General features: G+C 44.0%; 1 protein-coding gene across 12 annotated transcripts in view; it reads left to right on the plus strand.

Annotated features, from left to right (window-relative positions):
• Positions 1-21819, plus strand: part of pleca (plectin a) — an 85436-nt gene extending 63617 nt beyond the window's left edge. For 9 of the 12 annotated variants that reach the window (XM_069681667.1, XM_069681670.1, XM_069681674.1 and 6 more), the window contains 23 exons: positions 22-115; positions 201-355; positions 545-887; positions 1127-1204; positions 1643-1804; positions 1899-2003; positions 2089-2184; positions 2373-2498; positions 2742-2894; positions 2981-3135; positions 3217-3343; positions 3452-3635; positions 3812-3832; positions 4466-4623; positions 5244-5422; positions 5506-5644; positions 5747-6103; positions 6381-6464; positions 6546-6650; positions 7347-7445; positions 9885-13232; positions 13734-20740; positions 20858-21819. In XM_069681667.1, coding sequence (XP_069537768.1) covers positions 22-115; positions 201-355; positions 545-887; positions 1127-1204; positions 1643-1804; positions 1899-2003; positions 2089-2184; positions 2373-2498; positions 2742-2894; positions 2981-3135; positions 3217-3343; positions 3452-3635; positions 3812-3832; positions 4466-4623; positions 5244-5422; positions 5506-5644; positions 5747-6103; positions 6381-6464; positions 6546-6650; positions 7347-7445; positions 9885-13232; positions 13734-19934 — 12469 coding nt within the window. In that variant the 3' untranslated portion in view covers positions 19935-20740; positions 20858-21819. The remainder of the gene's footprint in view (positions 1-21; positions 116-200; positions 356-544; positions 888-1126; positions 1205-1642; positions 1805-1898; positions 2004-2088; positions 2185-2372; positions 2499-2741; positions 2895-2980; positions 3136-3216; positions 3344-3451; positions 3636-3811; positions 3833-4465; positions 4624-5243; positions 5423-5505; positions 5645-5746; positions 6104-6380; positions 6465-6545; positions 6651-7346; positions 7446-9884; positions 13233-13733; positions 20741-20857) is intronic. The other 3 variants (XM_069681671.1, XM_069681666.1, XM_069681669.1) reach the window with 1 other exon arrangement.
• The last annotated feature ends 1406 nt before the right edge of the window (positions 21820-23225 follow it).

Genomic DNA, 23225 nt, shown 5'->3' on the forward strand with positions numbered 1-23225 from the left:
CTTTGACCTCTCCCACTGCAGGCTGGAGCGACTCCAGAGGGTCGTCAGTAAGGTCCAGATGGAGTCCGGGGTGTGTGAGGAGCAGCTCAACCAGGTGGAGACTCTGCTGCAGACGGTGAGACACCAAACTTTTTAGTTTCAGTATTATTTAACCAGAAGTCACGTGCAGTCAGTCATCCCTGTGTGTCTGTGTGCTGCAGGACGTGAGGATGTTGAGCTCAGGGAAACCTGCGCAGCACACAGCAGAGATGGAGGCTGATCTGGAAAAAGCAGAGGGAATGATTCGCCTCCTCTTCAACGATGTTCAGCTGCTCAAAGATGGACGCCACCTTCAGGCTGAGCAGATGTATCGCAGGTGCAAAAGAAATATTCAAATCAAACTCTGAAACATTTCATATGACTAATCTCTAAAACAATTAGAAAGTCTTTAAACTGCTGGAGTAGAATATTAGGCATGTTAACTTGTTGACTAACAGATTATAGATATTATTGTTGACTTGTATGTCAGCACTGACTTATATTCTTCCTCTGATTCTGTCTCTAGAGTTTATCGTCTCCACGAGAGACTGGTGAACCTCCGCAGCGAGTACAACCTGCGCCTGAAGTCCGGTGTGACCACCACGCAGATCCCCATGACTCAGGTCCACACCGCCCAGGTCCAGGTCCTGCAGCAGGCCCCCATGAGGGTGCGGCCCGAGCTGGATGAGGTCACCATGCGTTACATGCAGGATCTGCTGGGCTGGGTGGAGGAGAACCAGCGGCGGGTGGACGACGGGGAGTGGGGCTCCGACCTGCCCACCGTGGAGTCGCAGCTGGGCAGCCACCGCGGCCTGCACCAGTCTGTGGAGGAGTTCCGCTCCAAGATCGAGAGGGCAAAGGCCGACGAGGTACAAACAGCTGACATGAAACATTAGGCAACATCTCAGGAGTTGTATTAAAAGCCATATGTGCTGCAATTTTGAACACAACTCTCAAAATGTAGATCCTTACAGAAAAAGCTGGTTAAATTAAATAGGAATACATCAATACGACTGATTTTCTCTCTAAAACAGACAAAACTGTTATTTTTCTTACACAACCGGATGCTTGACCGTCCTGTTTCTAATGTTTCTCTCTCCTGCTCCAGAGTCAGATCTCACCCGCCAGTAAGGCCGCCTACAGAGACTATCTGGGAAAACTGGAGCTGCAGTACGGCAAGCTTCTGGTAGGTTATAACACAAAGACACTAATGTCATCATAATGTTTTTACACTAACAAAGGCAATATGGCTGATGTGATTTTGACCATCTTAAAAAGCTTAATGTCACATTTGTTTAATCGATTGCATCATTAGGAAATATTATCATGTACTTCTGGGAAGTCCTGAAAGTAGCAAAGAAATGTAGGCCACATCATCCATCAGGGTTTTCCATCATACTTTGGCTGCTGGGATTAAATTGCATTTTGCAGATCATTTCGTGCATGTCATCCCCCACTCTCTACTCCCCACACTTCCTGTCTATCTCTAGCTATCCTATCAAAATAAAGGCACATAGCCAAAAAAGAAATGATTGCACATTTAAGTCCTCTTTTCTCCTTCTTTATCTTCTGAACCACTTGGAGCTTGTATCTTAACATCTCCTCCCTCTGCCCCCCCCTGCAGAATGCCTCTAAGGCTCGTCTGCGCTACCTGGACCAGCTTCACGCCTTCGTCGTCGCAGCAACCAAAGAGCTGATGTGGCTGAACGAGAAAGAGGAGGAGGAGGTCAACTACGACTGGAGTGACAAAAACACCAACATGGTCGCTAAGAAAGACACCTACTCGGTACAGTAACAGTGTGATGTTCCGGTTATTCCCAACCCTTTCCGGTAACGCTGACAGTGATGTGATTCTGACTGTTGATGTTTGTGATGAGCAGGGTTTGATGAGAGATTTGGAGCTCAGGGAGAGGAAGATGAACGAGGTCCAGGCCACAGGAGACAAACTGCTGCGGGACGGACACCCGGCCAGGAAGACTATAGAGGTAAGATCGTTTTATGAGCTACAGTCAATAAACCCCACATCAAATGTGGAAATATTGAAAGTATTATTTGATCCTTCCTCCTCAGGCCTTCACTGCAGCTCTGCAGACTCAGTGGAGTTGGATCCTGCAGCTGTGCTGCTGCATTGAAACACACTTAAAAGAAAACACTGCCTACTTCCAGGTACGTTTACAGCACAAGTCCTCACTTCATAAAAACTGTCTATGCAAAGGTAATTAGGTTATTTTATCCATAAGGAATTCTTTGCTAACCTGTCAATCAGTTCTCCCTTTTTATTTGTCTTTCTGTTGCTGCCTGTTTATTGAGGACAAGTTTTGCAATTTAATTTCTGTGCTCACTTCCTCTTCCAGTTTTTCTCTGACGTGAAGGAGGCGGAGGACAGGATCAAAAAGATGCAGGACACAATGAAGAGGAAGTACACCTGCGACCGCTCCATCACAGCCACACGACTGGAAGATCTCCTGCAGGACGCAGCTGTAGGTTTATTTATGCGCTGTTATTGCTGTTTATTCCCCAAACACACCAAGACACTGTTATTATACTGGGGAAGAGTGCCACTTCTTCTGTGTACCAGGGAATAATGCCGTATCTGTTGCAGGAGGCACTGTAGCCCTGCGTTGAGAAGAGAAAACTGCTTCTAAATTCTCTCTTATTAAAGCTTACAAATAATAATAAAATATCTTTTTGAGTATTTGAAATAAGTCCCGTGTTCTACACAGGATGAGAAAGAACAACTGACCGAGTTCAAAACTCACCTGGAGGGTCTGAAGCGGAGAGCCAAGACCATCGTCCAGCTCAAACCACGTAACCCTGCTACAGCAATAAAGGGCAAACAGCCCGTCCAGGCCGTCTGCGACTTCAAACAGATGGAGGTAGGCTTAACTGTTTGTCCTTTAAATGAAAGAACTTCTCAGTAAAACAGCAATCGAAATGAGCTTTTATGTGTCTTTTCCTCCAGATCACCGTCCACAGAGGAGACGAGTGCGCTCTGCTGAACAACTCGCAGCCCGACAAGTGGAGGGTGGTGAACGATAAAGGCAGCGAGTCCACCGTTCCGTCCATCTGCTTCCTGGTTCCCCCCACCAATAAGGACGCTGTCAACAGTGTTGCAGGGTGAGTTAAATTGCCCCAGGGTGTTTTAGATGAGTTTAAAATCCAACTTCAGTGAGCTAATCTCTACTTAACTGTCCTCAGACTGGATGGAAACCTCCAGAGGCTGCAGGCGATGTGGCAGACGTTGTTTGTGGACATGAAGAGCATGCTGTCCTGGCAGTACCTGATGAGAGACATCCACATCATCAAATCCTGGAACATCACTATGGTAACAACACAGGACGAACTGAAAATAAAGGCACTGCTTTGTGTTGAACTGTTGTTTTCATAAGATTTAATATCCATCTTCTTTGCCCCTTCTCGTGCTCTCTTGTAGTTTAAGACCCTGAGAGTGGATGAGTACCGTCTGGCACTGAGGAACCTGGAGCTGCACTACCAGGACTTCCTCAGAGACAGCCAGGACTCCCAGATGTTCGGGGCCGAGGACCGCATGCAGGTGGAGTCCAACTACAACAGAGCCAACCAGCACTACAGCACAATGGTCAGCTCTGCAGAGCAAGGTGTGTACTCTTTGGTTTTATACTTCCTGTCTCATGTTGATCAAAGAAACATCCGCTATTTTGTTTTAAGTTTAAGTTGAACATTTCCTCATTGAATCATTTGTCAGACGTTTGCGTTGCTGTTCAGTCATTCATGGTCATTTGTGTGTAAGTTGACTGTTGGGTTCACGTTTCAGGCTACGAGCCCCCCCGGGCAGGTAAGGTGTTTCAGTTTCAGCACCTGATGTGCAGTAGGAGCTTGTGATTGGCTGAACAGGACTGTGTGTGTTTGTAATGAGGGCTGTTGTGCTGTCATGATTAATTTCATTCATTAACTCGATCACCTTCATCATCCTCACTGATTTTTGTATTCCCCCTTCACTTCTCTCATTGTTGCATTCTTGTCTCTGTGCATGGGTTTCTAGTCTGAATCACCTAATGATTGAATCACCTTATAAATAGATTAACAGATCTAACAGATAATCATCATAGAACCATAGAATAAATCATAAGAAGTAAATTAATTGTGTAAAATGTGACATAGATACATTAACAAATCATAGAGAGTAATTTTACTAAGGCACCTTTTAGTATTAAGATGTTTATTGTCGAGGAATGTTGGATTTAATGTCTAACACACAACACCAGAATACAAATGATGTAACAACTGTAATATTTAAAATAGCTTTTAAATTAGTTTAAGATAATTTACTAACTTTAGGAGAATGCCTTGTTTCTTCTTCTTACACACAATCAACTCCCCGACTTGAACTAACAACCAGCTTTTTTCTCCCACTTTTCTTTTCTCTGCAAACAAATAATATCGATATCTATTTCTGCAATCCAACCAGGAGAGCAAGACGAGTCGATGTGCAAGACTTACCTGACAAACATCAAGGACCTTCGTCTGAGGCTGGAGGGATGCGAGAATCGCACAGTGACTCGCCTCCGCCAGCCTGTGGACAAGGAGCCGCTCAAAGCCTGCGCCCAGAAGACCTCAGAGCAAATGGTAATATAATAAAACTTGAGCACAAAGTCAGCTGCAGCAGGAGAAAGAATAACCTTAATCTGTGTTGTTTCTAGAAACAATCGCACTGTGAATGAGTGGTGCAGACATTTGCTGTGTCACATGAGCAGCTGCTAGTAGTCAAATGGATTCTTCACAGCCGCTCAGATGACTCTGATGAATTGTGCAGACAGAGCGTCCAGACTGAGACGCATTTGTAGAAACTTTACCGGAATCGCATTTCAAACCATCAAAAAATGTAGCTTGGATCAGATTTTTCTGGCTTTATTGTATCGGGACAGTAGATAGAGTTGGAAGAGAGAATGGGGTGGTAAAGGTCGGAGTTGAACCCAGGGGCTGCTGTGTCGAGGGCCTCTAAACATGGGGGTGCACGCTACTTAACCACTGAGCTAAACCGGTGCCCCAATTTCATGTGTTTTTTGTGGTCCTGACTTTCTAAAACTCAAAAAATCAAGTCAAAAAATTGATTTGGGCTGGCAGTCTGAACAAGGCCTTAGTTTATTTGTGTTTAAACTCAGCATGTATCCTGTTACGTATCCTACTAACTGGTTTTACTGCCAAAAAAATGAGTTCACTAAATCACCTCTATCTTCCACTGACAGAAAGTCCAGTCTGAGTTGGAGGGCTTAAAGAAAGACTTGCACTCCATCTCTGAGAAGACGGAGGAGGTCCTGGCGTCTCCTCAGCAGTCGAGCTCCGCCCCGCTGCTGCGCTCCGAACTGGACGTCACGCTGAAGAAGATGGACCACGTCTACGGCCTGTCCTCCGTCTACCTGGACAAGTGAGGCTTTGTGACTCTCTGAACACTTTCTGAATTACCAACCTATATTGTGCTCTTTATAAGTGCAAACGTGTTGTTTTCAGGCTGAAGACCATCGATGTTGTGATCAGAAACACTAAAGACGCTGAGAACACGCTGAAGAACTATGAGACCCGTCTGCGTGATGTTAGCAAAGTGCCAGCTACAGAGAAGGAGGTGGAGGACCAGCACAGCCAGCTGAAGGTATTTCTTCTGTTTGGGAAGATGTGACCTGTTCCTTCACATCTACAATCAATCTGCAAATTAACCTGTGCTAAACTATGTCATTGCTCTTTTGTCGGACAGTCGATGCAGGCTGAAGTCGAGGCCGACCAGGTGGTATTTGACCGCCTGCAGGACGAGCTGAAGAGGGCGACGGCCATCAACGACAAGATGACGAGGATCCACAGCGAGCGCGACGCCGAGCTGGAGCATTACCGTCAGCTGGTCAGCAGCCTGCTGGAGCGCTGGCAGGCCGTGTTCGCTCAGATCAACCTCAGGCAGCGGGAGCTCGACCTCCTCGGACGCAACATGAAGTCCTACCACGGAAACTACGAGTGGCTGATCCGCTGGCTGGGAGAGGCGAGGCAGAGGCAGGAGAAGATTCAAGCTGTGCCTATCGGCGACAGCAAGGCTCTCAAGGAGCAGCTGGCAGAGGAGAAGGTATTGTAAAGAAAAGAATGAGCTGTGTAAGGTAAAGGAAACAGCTATTGTGCCCCCTGGTGGTCAAGCTGATGCCACAGATTCAGACACTTTCAAAGCAGCCTTACTTTACCCAGTTCAGCTACTCACTGGCAGTTATATAATGGAGGTTAAGTGTTTAAAGTATGATAAATAGACGTGTTTATAGCTTTGTAAAAAAAAAGTAGATAAATAACTGGAATGCACTTTAAAAATGTAAAAAAAGACATTTAATAGTGAAATTTTGTCTGTTTTACAGAAACTCCTGGAAGAGATTGAGACGAACAAGGACAAGATTGACAATTGCCAGAACAATGCGAAGGCTTACATTGATTCAGTCAAGGTTTGCACTTATATTTTCATCATCTCGGCGTAAGGAACTATATTTTTATGCTTGTTCTAAGAATGTTTTCTACTTTTATAGGACTACGAGTTCCAGCTTTTGACTTACAAAGCCCTGCAGGATCCCATCGCGTCTCCTTTAAAGAAACCTAAAATGGAGTGTGCATCTGATAACATCATTCAGGAGGTAAATGCATGCGTCCACTTTGAGTGTTTTGGTTAAGTATGACTTTTCAGCTGCTTGTTTCATCAATACTGTAGGGACGTGGATTTCCGGTACGGCAAGTGTTCTGGTTTCTGTTTGTAGTACGCTTGTAGTCCGAGTAGTATTGACCAATCACGTATCTGCAGGAAAAACAGTCAACAATGATTTAGCTTCTTATTAATCTCTATAAACAGACATCTGCATGTAGGTTCAGTTTACAATCTGTTCTAGATCTACAATTCAACTTGAGAAAAATTCCCTCGACGCTGTGTCACGAAAGCTGTTCAGCGTTCAGATTTCCCGACTTCCTCGAATGCATCAGAAATGATCGAGCCGACCTCCGTTGAACATACAAGCATTTTAAAAGTAGTTTTCTTCTCCTCTTGAGGACAGACCTCACAAAGCTCATTTTGACTTTTTACTAATCTGCATCATGATGTTGAAATTTCAGCGAAGGTAAGACCCGTTAAGGAAGTCCTTTATCACTAACTGCCGGCTACATGCTCCGGCATGTTCACAGGTGTCCCCAGAGGCATCAGTCATCAGACTGTAGCCGATGGGGTGCAAGGTTGTCTGTACTTCTAAAACAGCCTTTTAAATAATCCTCAGTATATTTGAAAGATGTTAGCTAAACTGGTGAAGTCTGTTAACTCCTCTGTGCTGCTGCGTTTATTACAGTATGTGACTCTGAGGACCCGCTACAGTGAGCTGATGACTCTCAACAGCCAGTACATTAAGTTCATCATAGAGACACAGCGCCGCCTGGAGGATGAGGAGGTAATTACACACAAGCTGTGAAGACTAGCAGCTGCAGGTTCCCACTAACACAAACATCGCCACCTTTACCTGCTAACTGAACGATGTATGGGAAACAATCTGTCATCAAATACTTGGAAGATCTTGGCACTCAAAATGAAAGAGTCTAAATCTGTGTCGAGTGAAAGGAAAGCGTACAGTGGTGAAGCAAACTGTTTTAAGACATCACATCCCCACTACAGCACATGTCTCCCATTTCCCTACTCTGTGTATTGAGTGAAATCATGTCACATAGTCTGTACGTAGAACCCTGAATTCAGTCACATTTTCTTACTGCTCAACTGCTCGTCCGACAAATTTGCTTCTTTCTTTTCTCTTGAAATCACCCACACTTGTGATTTGAAGGCTTCAGTTTGGCTGATTACCTTCTCCTCTACTTTTTTTTTCTTTTCTAACTTTCTATTGTGTTTGATCCTTTTGACCTGCTCGCCAGTGCTTTGTCATGATGAATATTAATCACACGCTTAAGAGATGAGTTAACCCCAAAGCACCAGGTATTTAAAAAAAAAAAGACCCTCTCAGTTCATGTCATTGCTCCGAACATCAGACCCTTCTGTGTAGTGAAGGAAGGTTCAGGATTATTTAGAGACCTTTTATTATTGAGCCTGTTTTCAGGTCATCCAGATCTGAGCATCAGCTTCCTGTACCAAGCTCTTATTCATTTCACAAATACAGTTCATACAGGGTTTGCTGTTTAATTTATCTTATTACAAGCACTATTCACTATTGCTTTAAAAATGACTGAAGCAATTAGCAAAGTCCTTCCACTGATTTGCACTAGCAAACAGAGACAGGAAGCTGCTGCTGAATGTCCTAAACTTAAGCTCAATATGATCAATGTGACAGGCCTCTAAAGTGTTGGACCTTCCTTTTAGCTGTCAGTCACCTGTACGGTTACATAAAGCATTGCTCATTTTCACTGAAGCGCTCATCCCTTGCTGTGGCCTAACTGTGAATTAACTCATCTTAATGTAGGATTTCTGTCTCGTCTCTTACATTTTAATCCGAGCTTACTTTGTGTTCTGTGCAACATGAATTCATGCTTTGTTTGCTGCATCACTTTGCTATTCTTGGTTGTGATTACGCTCGTATTCAGACCCGTTGGGGCGATAGTCCATATAATATTTCTACTGAAATTCTTGAGCTATTATCTTTCCCACTTTTTGCATGCTGATAATTATTAATTGCCTCCCTATTTCTTTTCTTTTTTTATATGAATGCTGACTGAATTGTGCAACAAGTTCCATTAGAAACCTGAACATGATATGTTTAAGTTGATATACATGCGTACAACACACGTGTCACACAGAAGCTAAATGTGATATTACTAGTTAATAGAGCTGTCACTTTTCAATCAAAATTAGATATATTGTTCGAACCTGGTGAAATATTAATAGTTTGAACTGTTTCGAATCAAAATTGAAGCGCAGCAGAAAACACTTCCCACGAGCAAATCAGTAATCTGCTTTCCAGAGTCCCAGAGTGCGATCACGTTTCAAGTAGTGCGCCATGTATTCCAACAGATGGCGATAATACGCCCCCTGCTACAAACTAATGGGGGACACTAACGAGCCGAGCCGTTGTTAACCTTTCCTGCTTCAGCGACTGTAGTCAGAAAGCACACGGGAGACTTATTGTTGTTCTTCTCCGGGGCTGAAGCTGTAGCTAGCTTCGGGGCTAACTCCCGTCACTTTAATAAGTTCTGTTCTGTCTTTCTTCTGCTCTTCCGCTGCTCCGGTCCCCGACACTTCACGTTACTCGTGCACACACACTTCCATTCTCTCTCTCTCGCTCTACCACCCCACGTCATGCACTCAGATGTTCCCAAAACAGAGCAACACTTCTAGTTTACGACCGTGCAACAGAACTGATCATCTCAACACCAGCTCACCTCAGAAGCGCTGCATGTAGCACCACGTACGTGGGGGAATTCGATATTATTCGAACAAATTCCATTTCACGTTGAATTTGTTCGAACTTGAGTATGATGGAAAGTGACAGCCCTGCTAGTTAACAAACATATGTCTATTATTTGTAGCAAGCCGGTAGCACACACTGCTGATTGTTTTGAGCAGGACTTATTAGACAGACTTTATAAAACGCTGGTGAATAAAAACAGCTGCATGACAGTGAAGTGTAGTGTTGTGCTGTGTCGTGACGTAAAGAGTCATCCTGTGTGCCATACATTAAAGAAACATGACAAGCATTTCCCTATACAGTATTTTCCTTCTAGTAAAACAACTACTTGTAGTAGAGAATTAACTGTAACATATTTTCATGTATTTACATTTTCATGTACCTACATGTTTTATAACTTTCATATTGAATTTTCATTTATTCTCTAACACCTTTAACTTTCTCTCCATTTCCTTTGCTCCCTCTTTGCGCCTACTAATACAGAAAGCTTCTGAAAAACTCAAAGAAGAGGAGAGGAGGAGGATGGCAGAGATACAAGCTGAGTTAGACAAACAGAAGCAGTTGGCTGAGGCTCAGGCTAAATCTGTGGCCAAAGCAGAACAAGAGGCTCAGGAGCTGAAGTTAAAGATGAAGGAGGAGGCCAGCAAGAGGCAGGATGTCGCAGTGGACGCTGAGAAACAGAAACAGAACATACAGCAGGAGCTGCATCATCTGAAGAATCTGTCTGAGCAGGAGATCAAGTCCAAGAGTCATCAGCTGGAAGAGGCGCTGAGCAGTCGGACTAAAATTGAGGAGGAAATCCACATAATTAGAATCCAGTTAGAGACGACAATAAAACAGAAGGGCACAGCTGAGGCTGAGTTACAGACCCTCCGAGACAAGGCCGGCGAGGCCGAGAAGCTCAGGAAAGCTGCTCAAGAGGAGGCAGAAAGGCTCCGCAAGCAAGTGACCGAGGAGACTCAGAAAAAGAAAAATGCAGAAGACGAGCTGAAGCGTAAATCTGAGGCAGAAAAAGAAGCTGCCAAGCAGAAGCAGAAAGCTCTGGATGATCTGCAGAAATTCAAAATGCAAGCTGAGGAGGCAGACAGGCGCATGAAGCAAGCTGAGGAGGAGAAACTGAGGCAGATCAAGGTAGTCGAGGAGGTGGCCCAACAGTCTGCTGCCACACAGCTGCAAACCACATCCATGTCATTCAACATAAAGGCAACTAAACTTGAGGAATCCCTTAAGAAGGAGCAGGGCACTGTGCTTCAGCTGCAGGAGGAGGCGGAGAAACTTAGGAGACAACAAGAGGAAGCCAACAAAGCTAGAGAGGAAGCAGAAAGAGAGCTTGAAACATGGAGACAGAAAGCCAATGAGGCTCTCCGCTTGAGGCTACAAGCTGAGGAGGAAGCTCAAAAGAAGAGCCAGACTCAAGAGGAAGCAGAGAGGCAGAAAGTTGAGGCGGAGCGTGATGCCAAGAAGAAGGCTAAAGCTGAAGAAGCCGCTCTGAAACAGAAGGAGAATGCAGAAAAAGAGCTGGAAAAACAGAGGAAATTTGCAGAACAAATAGCCCAGCAAAAGCTGTCTGCTGAACAGGAATGCATACGACTCAAGTCTGACTTTGAACATGCTGAACAGCAGAGAGGCCTGTTGGACAGTGAGCTGCAGCGTCTGAAGAACGAGGTGAATGCTGCTGAAAAGCAGAGGAAACAACTGGAGGATGAGCTGGCTAAAGTCAGAAGTGAAATGGAGGCTCTTCTCCAGATGAAGACTCAAGCTGAGAAGCAGACGCTGTCCAACACAGAGAAGAGCAAGCAGCTTCTCGAGTCTGAAGCATTAAAAATGAAACAACTTGCCGAGGAAGCGACCAGACTGAGATCGGTCGCTGAAGAGGCGAAGAAGCAGAGGCAGATCGCAGAGGATGAGGCAGCAAGGCAGAGAGCCGAGGCGGAGAAAATACTCAAAGAGAAGCTGGCCGCCATCAACGAGGCGACTCGTTTGAAGACTGAAGCTGAGATCGCCCTGAAGGCCAAAGAAGCAGAAAATGAAAGACTGAAGAGAAAAGCCGAGGATGAAGCCTATCAGAGGAAGCTGCTGGAGGATCAAGCCGCTCAGCATAAACAAGACATACAAGAGAAAATCACACACCTGAAGAGCTCGTCTGACACCGAGTTAGTGAGACAAAAAACCATTGTGGAGGAAACTCTGAAGCAAAAGAAGGTGGTTGAAGAAGAAATTCACATCATTAAGATCAACTTTGAGAAAGCATCAAAAGACAAGTCAAGTTTGGAGGCGGAATTAAAGAAACTGAAGGCTATTGCAGATGAGACGCAAAAGAGCAAAGTGAAGGCTGAGCAAGAGGCTGAGAAACTGAGGAAGCTTGCGGCTGAGGAGGAGAAGAAAAGGAAAGAATCCGAGGAGAAGGTGAAGAGGATTACAGCAGCCGAAGAAGAGGCAGCTCGACAGTGCAAAGCTGCCAAGGAGGAAGTCGAACGCCTCAAAAAGAAAGCTGAAGAAGCCAATAAACAGAAAGACAAGGCCGCGAAAGACGCAGAGAAGCAGGTCGTTTTGGCCAAAGAGGCAGCACAGAAATGCACTGCCGCAGAGCAAAAAGCCCAAGATGTTCTCAGCAAGAATAAGGAAGACACACTAGCTCAGGAAAAGCTTAAAGGCGAGTTTGAAAATGCAAAGAAACTTGCACAAGCAGCCGAGAAAGCCAAAGAGAAAGCAGAGAAGGAGGCCGCCCTGCTCCGTCAAAAAGCTGAGGAGGCTGAAAAACAGAAAAAAGCTGCAGAGGACGAAGCTGCAAAACAGGCCAAAGCTCAGAAAGACGCAGAGAAACTGAAGAAGGAAGCAGAAGCAGAGGCCTCCAAGCGAGCGGCAGCTGAAGCAGCAGCTCTGAAGCAGAAGCAGCAGGCTGATGCAGAGATGGCCAAGCACAAAAAAGAAGCAGAACAAGCAGTTAAGCAGAAGTCTCAGGTGGAGAAGGAGCTCACCGTGGTGAAACTGAAGCTGGATGAGACTGATAAGCAGAAAGCTGTGTTGGATGAGGAGCTTCAGCGAGTTAAGGGTGAAGTAAATGATGCTGTCAAGCAAAAGGCTCAGGTGGCGGATGAGCTGTCCAAGGTCAAGAAGCAGATGGATGAGCTCCTGAAACTTAAGCTTAAGATCGAGGAGGAAAATAAACGACTCATGAAGAAAGACAAAGATAATACTCAGAAATTACTCGCAGAGGAAGCAGAGAAAATGAAGAGTCTGGCCGAGGACGCTGCAAGACTTAGTGTGGAAGCTGAGGAAGCAGCGAGACAGAGACAGGTCGCTGAGTCTGACCTGACTGAGCAGAGGGCACTTGCAGAGAAAATGCTCAAGGAGAAAATGCAGGCAATCCAGGAGGCTACAAAACTGAAAGCTGAGGCAGAGCAGCTCCAAAAGCAGAAGAACCAGGCACAGGAAAAGGCTAAGAAACTACAAGAGGACAAACAACAGATCCAGCAGCGCCTTGACCAGGAGACAGAGGGTTTCCAAAAGTCATTAGAGGCTGAGAGAAAGAGGCAGCTGGAAGTTTCCGCTGAGGCAGAGAAACTGAGATTGAGGGTGAAAGAGCTCAGTGATGCTCAGGCAAAGGCTGAAAAGGAGGCGAAGAAGTTTAAGAATCAAGCCGATGAAGCAAAAGCACGTTTGCAAGAGACAGAAAAGCAAACTACAGAAACGGTTGTTCAAAAGTTGGAGACACAGAGGCTACAGAGCACCAGAGAGGCTGACGACTTGAAGAAAGCCATCGCTGACCTTGAAAAAGAGAGGGAGAAACTGAAGAAAGACGCGGAGGAGCTTCAGAAAAAATCCAAAGAGGTATTTTGATATGATTAACATGACAGGAAATTGCAATTAACACAATCCTGTAAAACACACTAACTACAGTATTGGTGAAAGCAAATGTAACATTTCATGTAAATTGCAGAGACTTAAATTAACATCCAGCAATTTATATGAATGTCATTTAAAATGCAATACTGCAGAGTTCAAATAATCACTAGTTAATCGTTAAAAAACTTTTGGGAATATTTGCTTTCTTGCTGATAGTTTGATGAATAGATCAATTTCGAACTCGTGTCTGTATGTAAAATACAAAGCTACTGTGAGGGGACAGTTAGCTCATCATAAAGACAGGCAACAGGGGAAGATAGTCTTTATGTAATGCTAAGCCCCATATAGCATCCAGACATGACAATGGGTCTCTTGTCTCTCAGCAAGCAAAGAAACCTTCCTAAATTGTTGAACCTTTACTTTAAACCTTTTGAGTTACAATGCAATGATATTTCACTACTGTCTTTTCTTCTTTGTTCCAAATAGATGGCAAATGCCCAACAAGAACAAATTGAGCAACAGAAGGCCGTTCTTCAGCAGTCCTTCCTCACAGAGAAGGAACTGTTGTTGAAAAGAGAAAAGGCTGTGGAAGATGAGAAAAAGAAGCTTCAGAAACAGTTTGAGGACGAAGTGAACAAAGCCAAAGCTCTCAAGGATGAACAAGAACGTCAGCGGAAACTAATGGAAGAGGAGAAGAAGAAACTTCAGGCCATTATGGATGAAGCTATCAAGAAACAAAAGGGTGCTGAAGCAGAGATGAATAACCAGCAGAAAGAAATGGAGGTGCTCGAAAAGAAAAGGCTTGAACAAGAAAAACTCCTGGGAGAGGAAAACAAAAAGCTCAGAGAGAAACTTAAGAGTCTTGAGGTTACCTCCAAACCGGCCGCTTCCAAAACCAAGGAAATTGAAGTCCAAACTGATGAGGTACCTGAGGAGCAGTTAGTTGCCATGACAATGGTGGGAACAACAAAGAAAGTTTTCAATGGATCTGTTGATGTTGATGGAGGAAAGAAAGATGGAGAATCACCTTTAGCATTCGATGGCATAAGAGAGAAAGTCCCTGCTGAAAGGCTCCATGACATCGGTGTCCTGACCAAAAAGGAGTTTGACAAATTGAAAAAGGGCAAAGCCTCTGTGCAAGAACTTGGAAAGACTGATAAAGTTAAGTCATGTCTTAAGGGTCAGAACTCTATTGGAGGTGTCTTGACTCCATCCAAAGAGAAAATGAGTGTTTATCAGGCCATGAAAATGAACAAGATTACTCCTAACACTGCCACAATGCTCCTGGAAGCTCAAGCAGCTTCTGGTTACATCGTAGATCCAGTGAAGAATAAACTCTTCTCTGTAGATGATGCTGTTAAAGATGAGTTAATTGGCCCTGAGTTACACGATAAAATGCTATCTGCAGAGCGTGCAGCCACTGGCTTCAAAGATCCCTATACTGGAGCTAAGATCTCTCTCTTTGAGGCCATGAAGAAGGGACTTATTGAAAAGGATCCGGCCACCAAATTCCTAGATGTACAGCTTGCTACTGGTGGTATCATTGACCCGATCAATAGTCACAGAGTGCCACTTCAGACTGCCTATAAGCAAGGCCAGTTTGATGCAGACATGAACAAGAAACTCACCGATCCCAGTGATGATTGCAAATTATTTATTGACCCCAGCACTCAGGAGCAACTCACTTATAAACAGTTGCTGGAGAAATGCACCAAGGATGCAGAGACAGGAATGTTGGTGTTACCAGTAACGGAGAAAGCTGCTGAAAGTGAGAGAACATACACAGACCAGGAGACTAAAGACATATTAAGCATGTCAAAGGTTGACGTGCCTTTTGGAAAGTTCAAAGGCAAAACTGTCACCATTTGGGAAGTTATCAATTCTGAATATTTCACTGTAGAGCAAAGAAGGGAATTGATTCGCCAGTACAAGACAGGCAAGATCACGGTAGAGAAGATCATTAAAATTGTCATCACCGTGGTGGAAGACAAGGAGAAGAATAATGGAAATGTGTTCAATGGTCTGAGGGCTCCGGTCTCTGCCAATGAACTGTTAGAGTCTAAGATTATCAACAAAGACTTGTTCAACAAGTTGAGTAATGGCAAAATAACAGTTAAAGAGATCGCTGAGATGGAGCCTGTGAAGAAGGCACTACAAGGAACACCAAGCATTGCTGGACTGTTGAATGAACCAACCAAGGAGAAAATGCCTTTCTATCAAGCTATGAAGAACGATTTACTGTCACCAGAAACTGTGGCGAACCTTCTCGAAGCTCAAGCAGCGACTGGGTTTGTAATCGATCCGGTCAAAAACGAGAGGGTCCCTGTTGACGAAGCTGTTAAGTCGGGTCTTGTGGGACCAGAGTTGCATGAACGACTTCTGTCGGCAGAGAGAGCTGTCAGCGGCTACAAAGATCCGTATACTGGAAAGACAGTGTCTCTGTATGAAGCCATGAACAAAGGCCTCATTAAGAAAGATCATGGCATTCGCCTGCTTGAGGCACAACTCTCAACAGGTGGAATTATTGACCCTGTAAAAAGCTATCGCATCCCACATGACGTCGCCTGCAAGCGTGGATATTTTGATGAGGAAATCAGCAAGACCTTGAACCAAAACACGGATGAAACAAAGGTCTTTTATGATCCTAACTCACAAGAGGATTTAACCTATGCTCAGCTCATGAATAAATGTGTCACAGACAAAGAAACTGGACTACCCCTGCTTTCTCTTTCAAAGAAGGCTGCAAAGCCAAAAGAAGACAAACAGATTACAGAGGCTAAGACAAAAGAGGTTTTGAACCAGGCTACGATGGACCTCGAGTACGGCCCTTTCAAAGGAAGAAAAGTCACAATTTGGGAAATCATTCACTCTGAATACATCACTGAGGAGCAGAGAATAGAGCTGATTCGCCGATATCGTATGGGGCAGGTGACCATTGAGAGGCTCATCAAGATTGTGATAACAATGGTCGAGGAAAAAGAGGACAAAACTAAGGAAGACGCCTGTTTTGAAGGCCTTAGGGCACCAGTCACTGCACGCTCGTTGCTTGATTCCAACATCATTGATAAGGCTACATTTGAGCAACTAGAAAAGGGACAAAAGACACCTAAAGAAGTTAGTGAAACTGACAAGGTCAAGAAGTACTTGCAGGGAACAGACCGAATTGATGGTGTTACTATGGGAGACTCAAAGGAGAAGTTGAGCATATACCAGGCAATGAAAAAGAACATTTTGCAACAAAACACTGGGCTCGCACTATTGGAGGCCCAAGCTGGAACTGGTTTCATATCTGATCCGGTCAAAAATCTGAAACACTCTGTGGATGATGCGGTGAAGGAGGGAGTTGTTGGGCCAGAGCTTCATGAGAAACTTCTCTCAGCTGAAAAAGCAGTGATGGGATACAAAGACCCGTATACAGGCAATAAGATTTCTCTATTCCAAGCCATGAAGAAAGAGCTTGTTCTGAGGGAGCATGCGATTCCTCTCATAGAGGCTCAGTTTACTACAGGGGGGATCGTTGATCCTGTCAGCAGCCATCGTGTTCCCAACGATGTGGCCATTCAGCGTGGCTACTTGAGTAAACAAATGTCCAAGTCCTTCAATGAGCCCTCAGGTGATGTTAAAGGCTTCACAAATCCCAACACCAATGAAAGTGTGACTTACAAGCAGTTAGTGGAGAAAAGTGAAAGAGATCCCATCTCTGGTCTGTGCTACTTGCCTCTGACAAAGGTCGAAGCCCCTGCTCCTGTTGAGAAGTCATATCAGTACACAGAGGAGCAAGCCCAAACAGATCTAGCTAACACTCAAATTGAGATCCCTCATAAGGGTCTTGCAGGAAAGAGTATGACCATTTGGGAAGTCATGAACTCAAACATGCTTCCAGAAGAGGAAAGACGCCGCCTCATGGAGCAGTATCGCTTAGGGCAAATCACAAAGGACAGAATGCTAATCATCATCATTGAAATCATCGAACAAAGGGAGACCCTAAAGTCAGAGCAGGGCATGTCATGTGATATAATCAGAAGAAGAGTTACTATTGAGGAGCTTTACAGGGCTCGAATTATTGACTTGAACACATTTAACCTTTTGAAACAAGAAAAGATGACTATTCGTGAGGCAATGGAAATGCCATCAGTCAAACAGTACCTCTTTGGTACCGGTTGCATTGCTGGAATCATGTCAGACAGTCCTCCAAAGATCAGCATCTACCAGGCTATGAAGAGCGGAAAGATTAAGCCTGAGGTTGCTTTGAATCTCCTCGAGGCCCAAGCGGCAACAGGATTCATGATTGACCCTGTGAAAGATGAACTTCTAACAGTTGACGAAGCTGTACGCAAGGGGCTCGTGGGCCCTGAGCTACATGACAAACTGCTCTCCGCTGAAAGAGCAGTTACAGGTTACAAAGATCCATACAGCGGGAAAGTCATTTCTCTCTTCCAGGCAATGAAAAAAGACCTTGTTTCTGAGGATTATGCTTTGGGACTTTTGGAAGCCCAGAATGCAACTGGTGGTTTAATGGATCCTGATTACTACTTCCACCTCCCCACAGACGTTGCTATGCAGCGTGGATACATCAATAAGGAGACACTTGACAGAATATCTGAACCCACTGCGGATGTGCGAGTTTACACTGATCCAACAACAGAAGAGAAACAGTCTTATGCTCAGCTGCTGAAAAGATGCAGAGTTGATAAAGAAAGTGGATTGCGACTACTCTCGCTGGCAGACAGAAGACTTCTTTTCAAGGGTCTCAGAAAGCAGATCACTGTCGAAGAGCTGCTTCGGTCACAGATTATTGATCAGAAGACATACAACGAACTCACTGAGGGTATCCTCACTGTGGAGGAAGTCAGCAGAGACCTGAAGAAGTTCCTTGAGGGTACCAGTTGTATTGCTGGTGTGTATGTGGAATCAAGCAAGGACCGTCTGTCAATTTACCAAGCAATGAAGAAGAACATGATCAGACCAGGGACTGCCTTTGAGCTTCTTGAGGCCCAAGCCGCCACAGGGTACGTTATTGATCCTATTAAATCCCTGAAACTAAATGTCACTGAAGCTGTGAAGATGGGTGTCGTTGGCCCAGAGTTTAAAGATAAACTCCTTTCAGCTGAACGAGCTGTCACAGGCTACAAGGACCCTTATTCTGGCAAGGTCATCTCACTGTTCCAGGCCATGAAAAAGGGCCTCATTCTGAAAGATCATGGCATTCGTCTGCTAGAGGCCCAAATTGCTACTGGCGGAATCATTGACCCACAGGAGAGCCATCGTTTGCCAGTTGAAACGGCATATGAACGCGGCCTCTTTGACGAAGAAATGAATGAAATCCTAACTGACCCATCTGATGACACAAAGGGCTTCTTTGACCCCAACACTGAGGAAAATCTCACATACCTGCAGCTGATGGAGAGATGCATGACAGACCCAGAAACAGGCCTTGCTCTTCTGCTGCTGAAAGAAAAGAAGCGCGAGAGGAAGACATCATCTAAGTCCTCTGTGCGCAAACGCAGGGTTGTCATCGTTGATCCTGAGACAGGCAAAGAGATGTCCGTGTATGAGGCGTACCAGAAAGGGCTCATTGACCACCAGACCTACCTTGAGCTTGCAGAGCAGGAGTGTGAATGGGAAGAAATTACCATCACCTCATCCGATGGAGTTGTGAAATCCATGATTATTGACAGAAGGTCCGGTCGGCAGTATGACATTGACGACGCAATCTCAAAAGGCCTGATTGATAAGTCGGCTCTGGATCAGTACCGTGCAGGAACCCTGTCCATCACAGAGTTTGCAGACATGCTTTCTGGAAACGTGGGCGGTGTCAGATCGCGTTCCTCCTCCTTTGGCTCCTCTTCCTCTTACAACATGAGCCCAGTACCTTCTATGAAAACACCAGCAACCACGTGGAACGACCCAACAGAGGAAACTGGTCCTGTGGCTGGCATCTTAGACACAGAAACACTGGAGAAGGTGTCTGTCACAGAGGCAATACACAGAAACCTTGTGGACAATATAACAGGTCAAAGGTTGCTGGAAGCTCAGGCCTGCACTGGAGGTATCATAGACCCAAATACTGGAGAGAAATTCTCTGTCGCAGATGCGATGAACAAAGGGCTTGTGGATAAAATCATGGTGGACCGCATCAGTCTAGCCCAGAAGGCTTGCAATGGATTTGAGGATCCCAGAACCAAAACCAAAATGTCAGCAGCCCAAGCTCTAAAGAAAGGCTGGCTGTACTATGAAGCCGGGCAGAGATTCCTTGAGGTCCAGTATCTCACTGGTGGATTGATTGAACCCGATATTACCAGCAGAGTCTCCATAGATGAGGCCGTAAAGAAGGGCACCTTAGATGCACGCACTGCACAGAAGTTACGAGATGTTAGCGCATACTCAAAATACCTCACGTGCCCTAAAACCAAGCTTAAAATCTCTTACAAGGACGCCATGGAAAGAAGCATGGTTGAAGAGGGGACTGGTCTGCGACTACTTGAAGCATCATCTCAATCAAGCAAAGGCCTCTATAGTCCCTACAGCATGAGCGGGTCAGGTTCCGCGACTGGGTCACGGTCTGGCTCAAGAACTGGTTCCAGGTCAGGCTCCAGAAGAGGCAGCTTTGATGCCACTGGATCCAGTTTCACAACAACCTTCTCTTCCACCTCCTACAGTTCACCAAGCTACAGCCGTCGATACTGATGAGTCCTAAAGGAATGATTTTTAAAGGAAGGATACACTATAAAACCACAGTGTTCACCAGATGCCTAATTCTCAGTGGAATAAGGGCTCCCTTTATTCTGCTCTGCATGTGGTTGTTACAGGACTTTTAATATTTAATTTTTTACAAGTTGAATAATTTTGTTTATTGTATATTTCACATACTTTAGTTTAATGTTTATGCTTTCTCATCGGACTTTGATTATCGTACTGTACGCAGCGTACGCAATAGCCGTCTATTATTTCCAATGTCTATTGCAAAAGTTGTGTTCTTGATATATTTTTGGTTTTAAAAGTATAAAATCATAAGCATTTATCGTTCCACAAACAAGATTTTATTTACAATATTGTGTGTATGACACAATAACCAAAACTGTTCATTATCAATAGCCTGATTGTCAAGGAGAACCAAATTTGTTGTACAAACAAGAAGCTTTGTACATGTGTATATTTCTGAACAATGAAAAAAAGTTAGCTAAAGAGAGATTTACGCCACTCTGCAGAGCAGAATAAGGAGTCTTCTGAGGATAAATAAACACTAAGAGTGTCCGCTTTAAGAATGCCAAGCTTCAAGATCTTTTCTCTCCTGGGCTTCACTGCCATCATCTACTCCATTCCCAATAAAACCTGGAGTAACAGCAACACACTAACCTTGTGAAATGAAACATAAACTGGACGGATCATCCAGCCTATAACGACCATTAACATCATCTGACAGTTCTGGACTTTACACATCAAACCTTAAGACCAACACATACAAGTCCCTGCTTTTATTCATACTTTAAAAGGTACGTAAAGAGAATTTTAATATAATAACCTCACATTTTCCTTGATATGCTCGTGCTATTCAGTGTCTGAAGGCCTGAAGTCTAATGTTCTTGTTCAATGTTGAATTTCTGTTTCAGATATTGTCTACACAGTTCCTGTCATATCCTGCTCTTTCCTCAAAAGTCTTCCAGGGACCTGTGGCATTAACGTGGACTCTGACCTACACTGTAATCAATGATTTTATGCAACAGTACAGAAAACCACTTGCTCATGCGATGTTTCGTCAGATTATTTTAACAGCAGACCATTTTGTAACCCGCATCTAATCTTGAACTCATTTAAAGGCCTGAACCATGCTTTGTAAGTGCCTGCAAGCTACCGTTGAACACGTAAATGGGATGTAGAGTATTTTAAGACGGTGCAGTGGTTACACTGTAAACGGACTGATGCATGAGCAATGCTAACCATAACGGTATGAGTACTGTGTTATCAGGTAAGCCTTTGACAGTCCAGCTACAATATGTTACAATCTAACTTTAAAATAATAACAGCTCAGTAATAACATTTCAGTGTCGAAGATGTGGTAGTCACACAGGGCTAAAATGTAAGGTTTGAATGTTTAATAGCTAAGATTTACATTATTTTAATATTTTTTCCCTTTACAGGCAAGTAATGTAATGTATGTACTGTACATTGATAACTATATAGAGCACTACTGCTAAAAGCCATGAATTGACATTTCTTTGAGAAAGATCTTTAAGCTTTGCCACCAGACCCAGTATTTGTATTTTTCATCCCATATACTTGTTTTTATTTGAATTCTACTTTGTAAAGCAACACCTGCAATCTATATCATTTTATTTTCGTACTCTATATTTTTGCTTTGCATGATTTAACTAACATTTAAAAGGTGCAAAAATGAAAAACTGTATCCATTAAAGCATTTGTTTTATTATTACGTTAACAAAGGTTTGAAGGATGTATTTTAATGAGGGTTACCAAGCCTTGGTTAAAATGGTGTATTTATAATAAAATGGTGACAAGGAATTTTATTGTAACACCCTACGCTATGTAAATAAACGTGGAAATGAAATATTCATTCTCAAGTGTAATAACTGTGATTAAAATAGGTCTTAGATAATGTCAGATAACATGGACATCATCAAGTTGTGGTTTTATATTACAAAGAGAATGGTTATCCCCCTTAACTCTCTAACTAACAGATATTATGACTTAGTTTTACGTATGATATTGCCATTATTGTTTGTGAGCTAACAGAGTCACTGTGAGTTACAAGTAGTTCATTGAGTAAAAGTTCATTCCTTGATATGAAAATACTCCATTACCAGCGGGAGAAAAGACAACTAAAGTTAAAGAAACCATTAGGCAGAACAGCACCTGTCAGTGTGCTTATTTTAGATGTTATCACTGATGCATTATTGTGTAAAAAAAAAATTTCTTTGAAGCTGGCACAGGTGAAGCTAATTCTAATTTACTTAGTTGATTTTTAGCAATGTTTACTATTTTACATCTGTGGGTTTTTCTATAAAATATGCACATTATAGGTTACTAGAAAGTAAGACATGTCTCTGCAATGTGTAGTATGAAAAGCTAAATGTAACCTTAGTCTAAAATAACCTGCTTTTATGAGACCTTTTTAAACAGTATAGGACACTGTTTGGCCCACAGTCCTTACAAAGGCAATACCTTCCTCAACAGGTTAACTTCATGTCAGTTCTGCTACTCAACAGCTTTGACTTAGTATCACACCGACTGAAGCTAAAACAAACTTTCCCACGGTACAAGTGTCTGACCAATCTGCATAGCAACAGGACTTAAGGGCATTTAGCTTTGGATTGGCTCTTCAATTGTATCTGTTTTTCCCACGCCTTGAAAATGATACATTTTATTCAAAATTCAGTCTGGGTCACGACGAGTGCCAATAAATGTGAGAAGGGGACTAATTTGCTCGGTTCTACATACATTTCGGTGCAATAAAAGTTATCAAACAATTGACCTGCGATGTCTAAAGAACAACTTCCAAGACAGCTGAAATGCAGCCGGTGCAGACACCATGGGATCATCGTCCCACAGAAGGGCCACACCAAGTTCTGTCCTTTTCTCAAGTGTCACTGTTGGAAGTGCTATCTTATCACGGAGCGGACCCGAATCGCCCGCCTTCAGCGAGACCTGAAGAAATCCAAGAATAAAGAGAAGCCACAGTGCAGTGTAACCAGTGTCAGCGTGGAGGGACCTCAAACCACCTCGGCCCCGGATGGAGTCGCCTGTCCGTCGGGCACATCTGGACAGTTGTGTCCCCAGCCGGGAGGGGTCCCGGAGCGTGATGCCACCACTGCCTGTAGTCCTCTCGATCTCCGGAGCAGACCTGCCGCGGGGGGAGAGAGCGTGGCCGGTTTGGACGGCGGAAACTGTCTGCCCGTCGCTTCCAGTGAGGAAGGGTCATGTACCCCTTCAAGTAAGTTTATTATCGTTGTTCGTAAATGA

This window comes from Semicossyphus pulcher, unplaced genomic scaffold (assembly GCF_022749685.1).
Source record: "Semicossyphus pulcher isolate SPU_LCO1_2020_fin unplaced genomic scaffold, fSemPul1.0.p SCAF_5, whole genome shotgun sequence".
Lineage (NCBI taxonomy): Eukaryota > Metazoa > Chordata > Actinopteri > Labriformes > Labridae > Semicossyphus > Semicossyphus pulcher.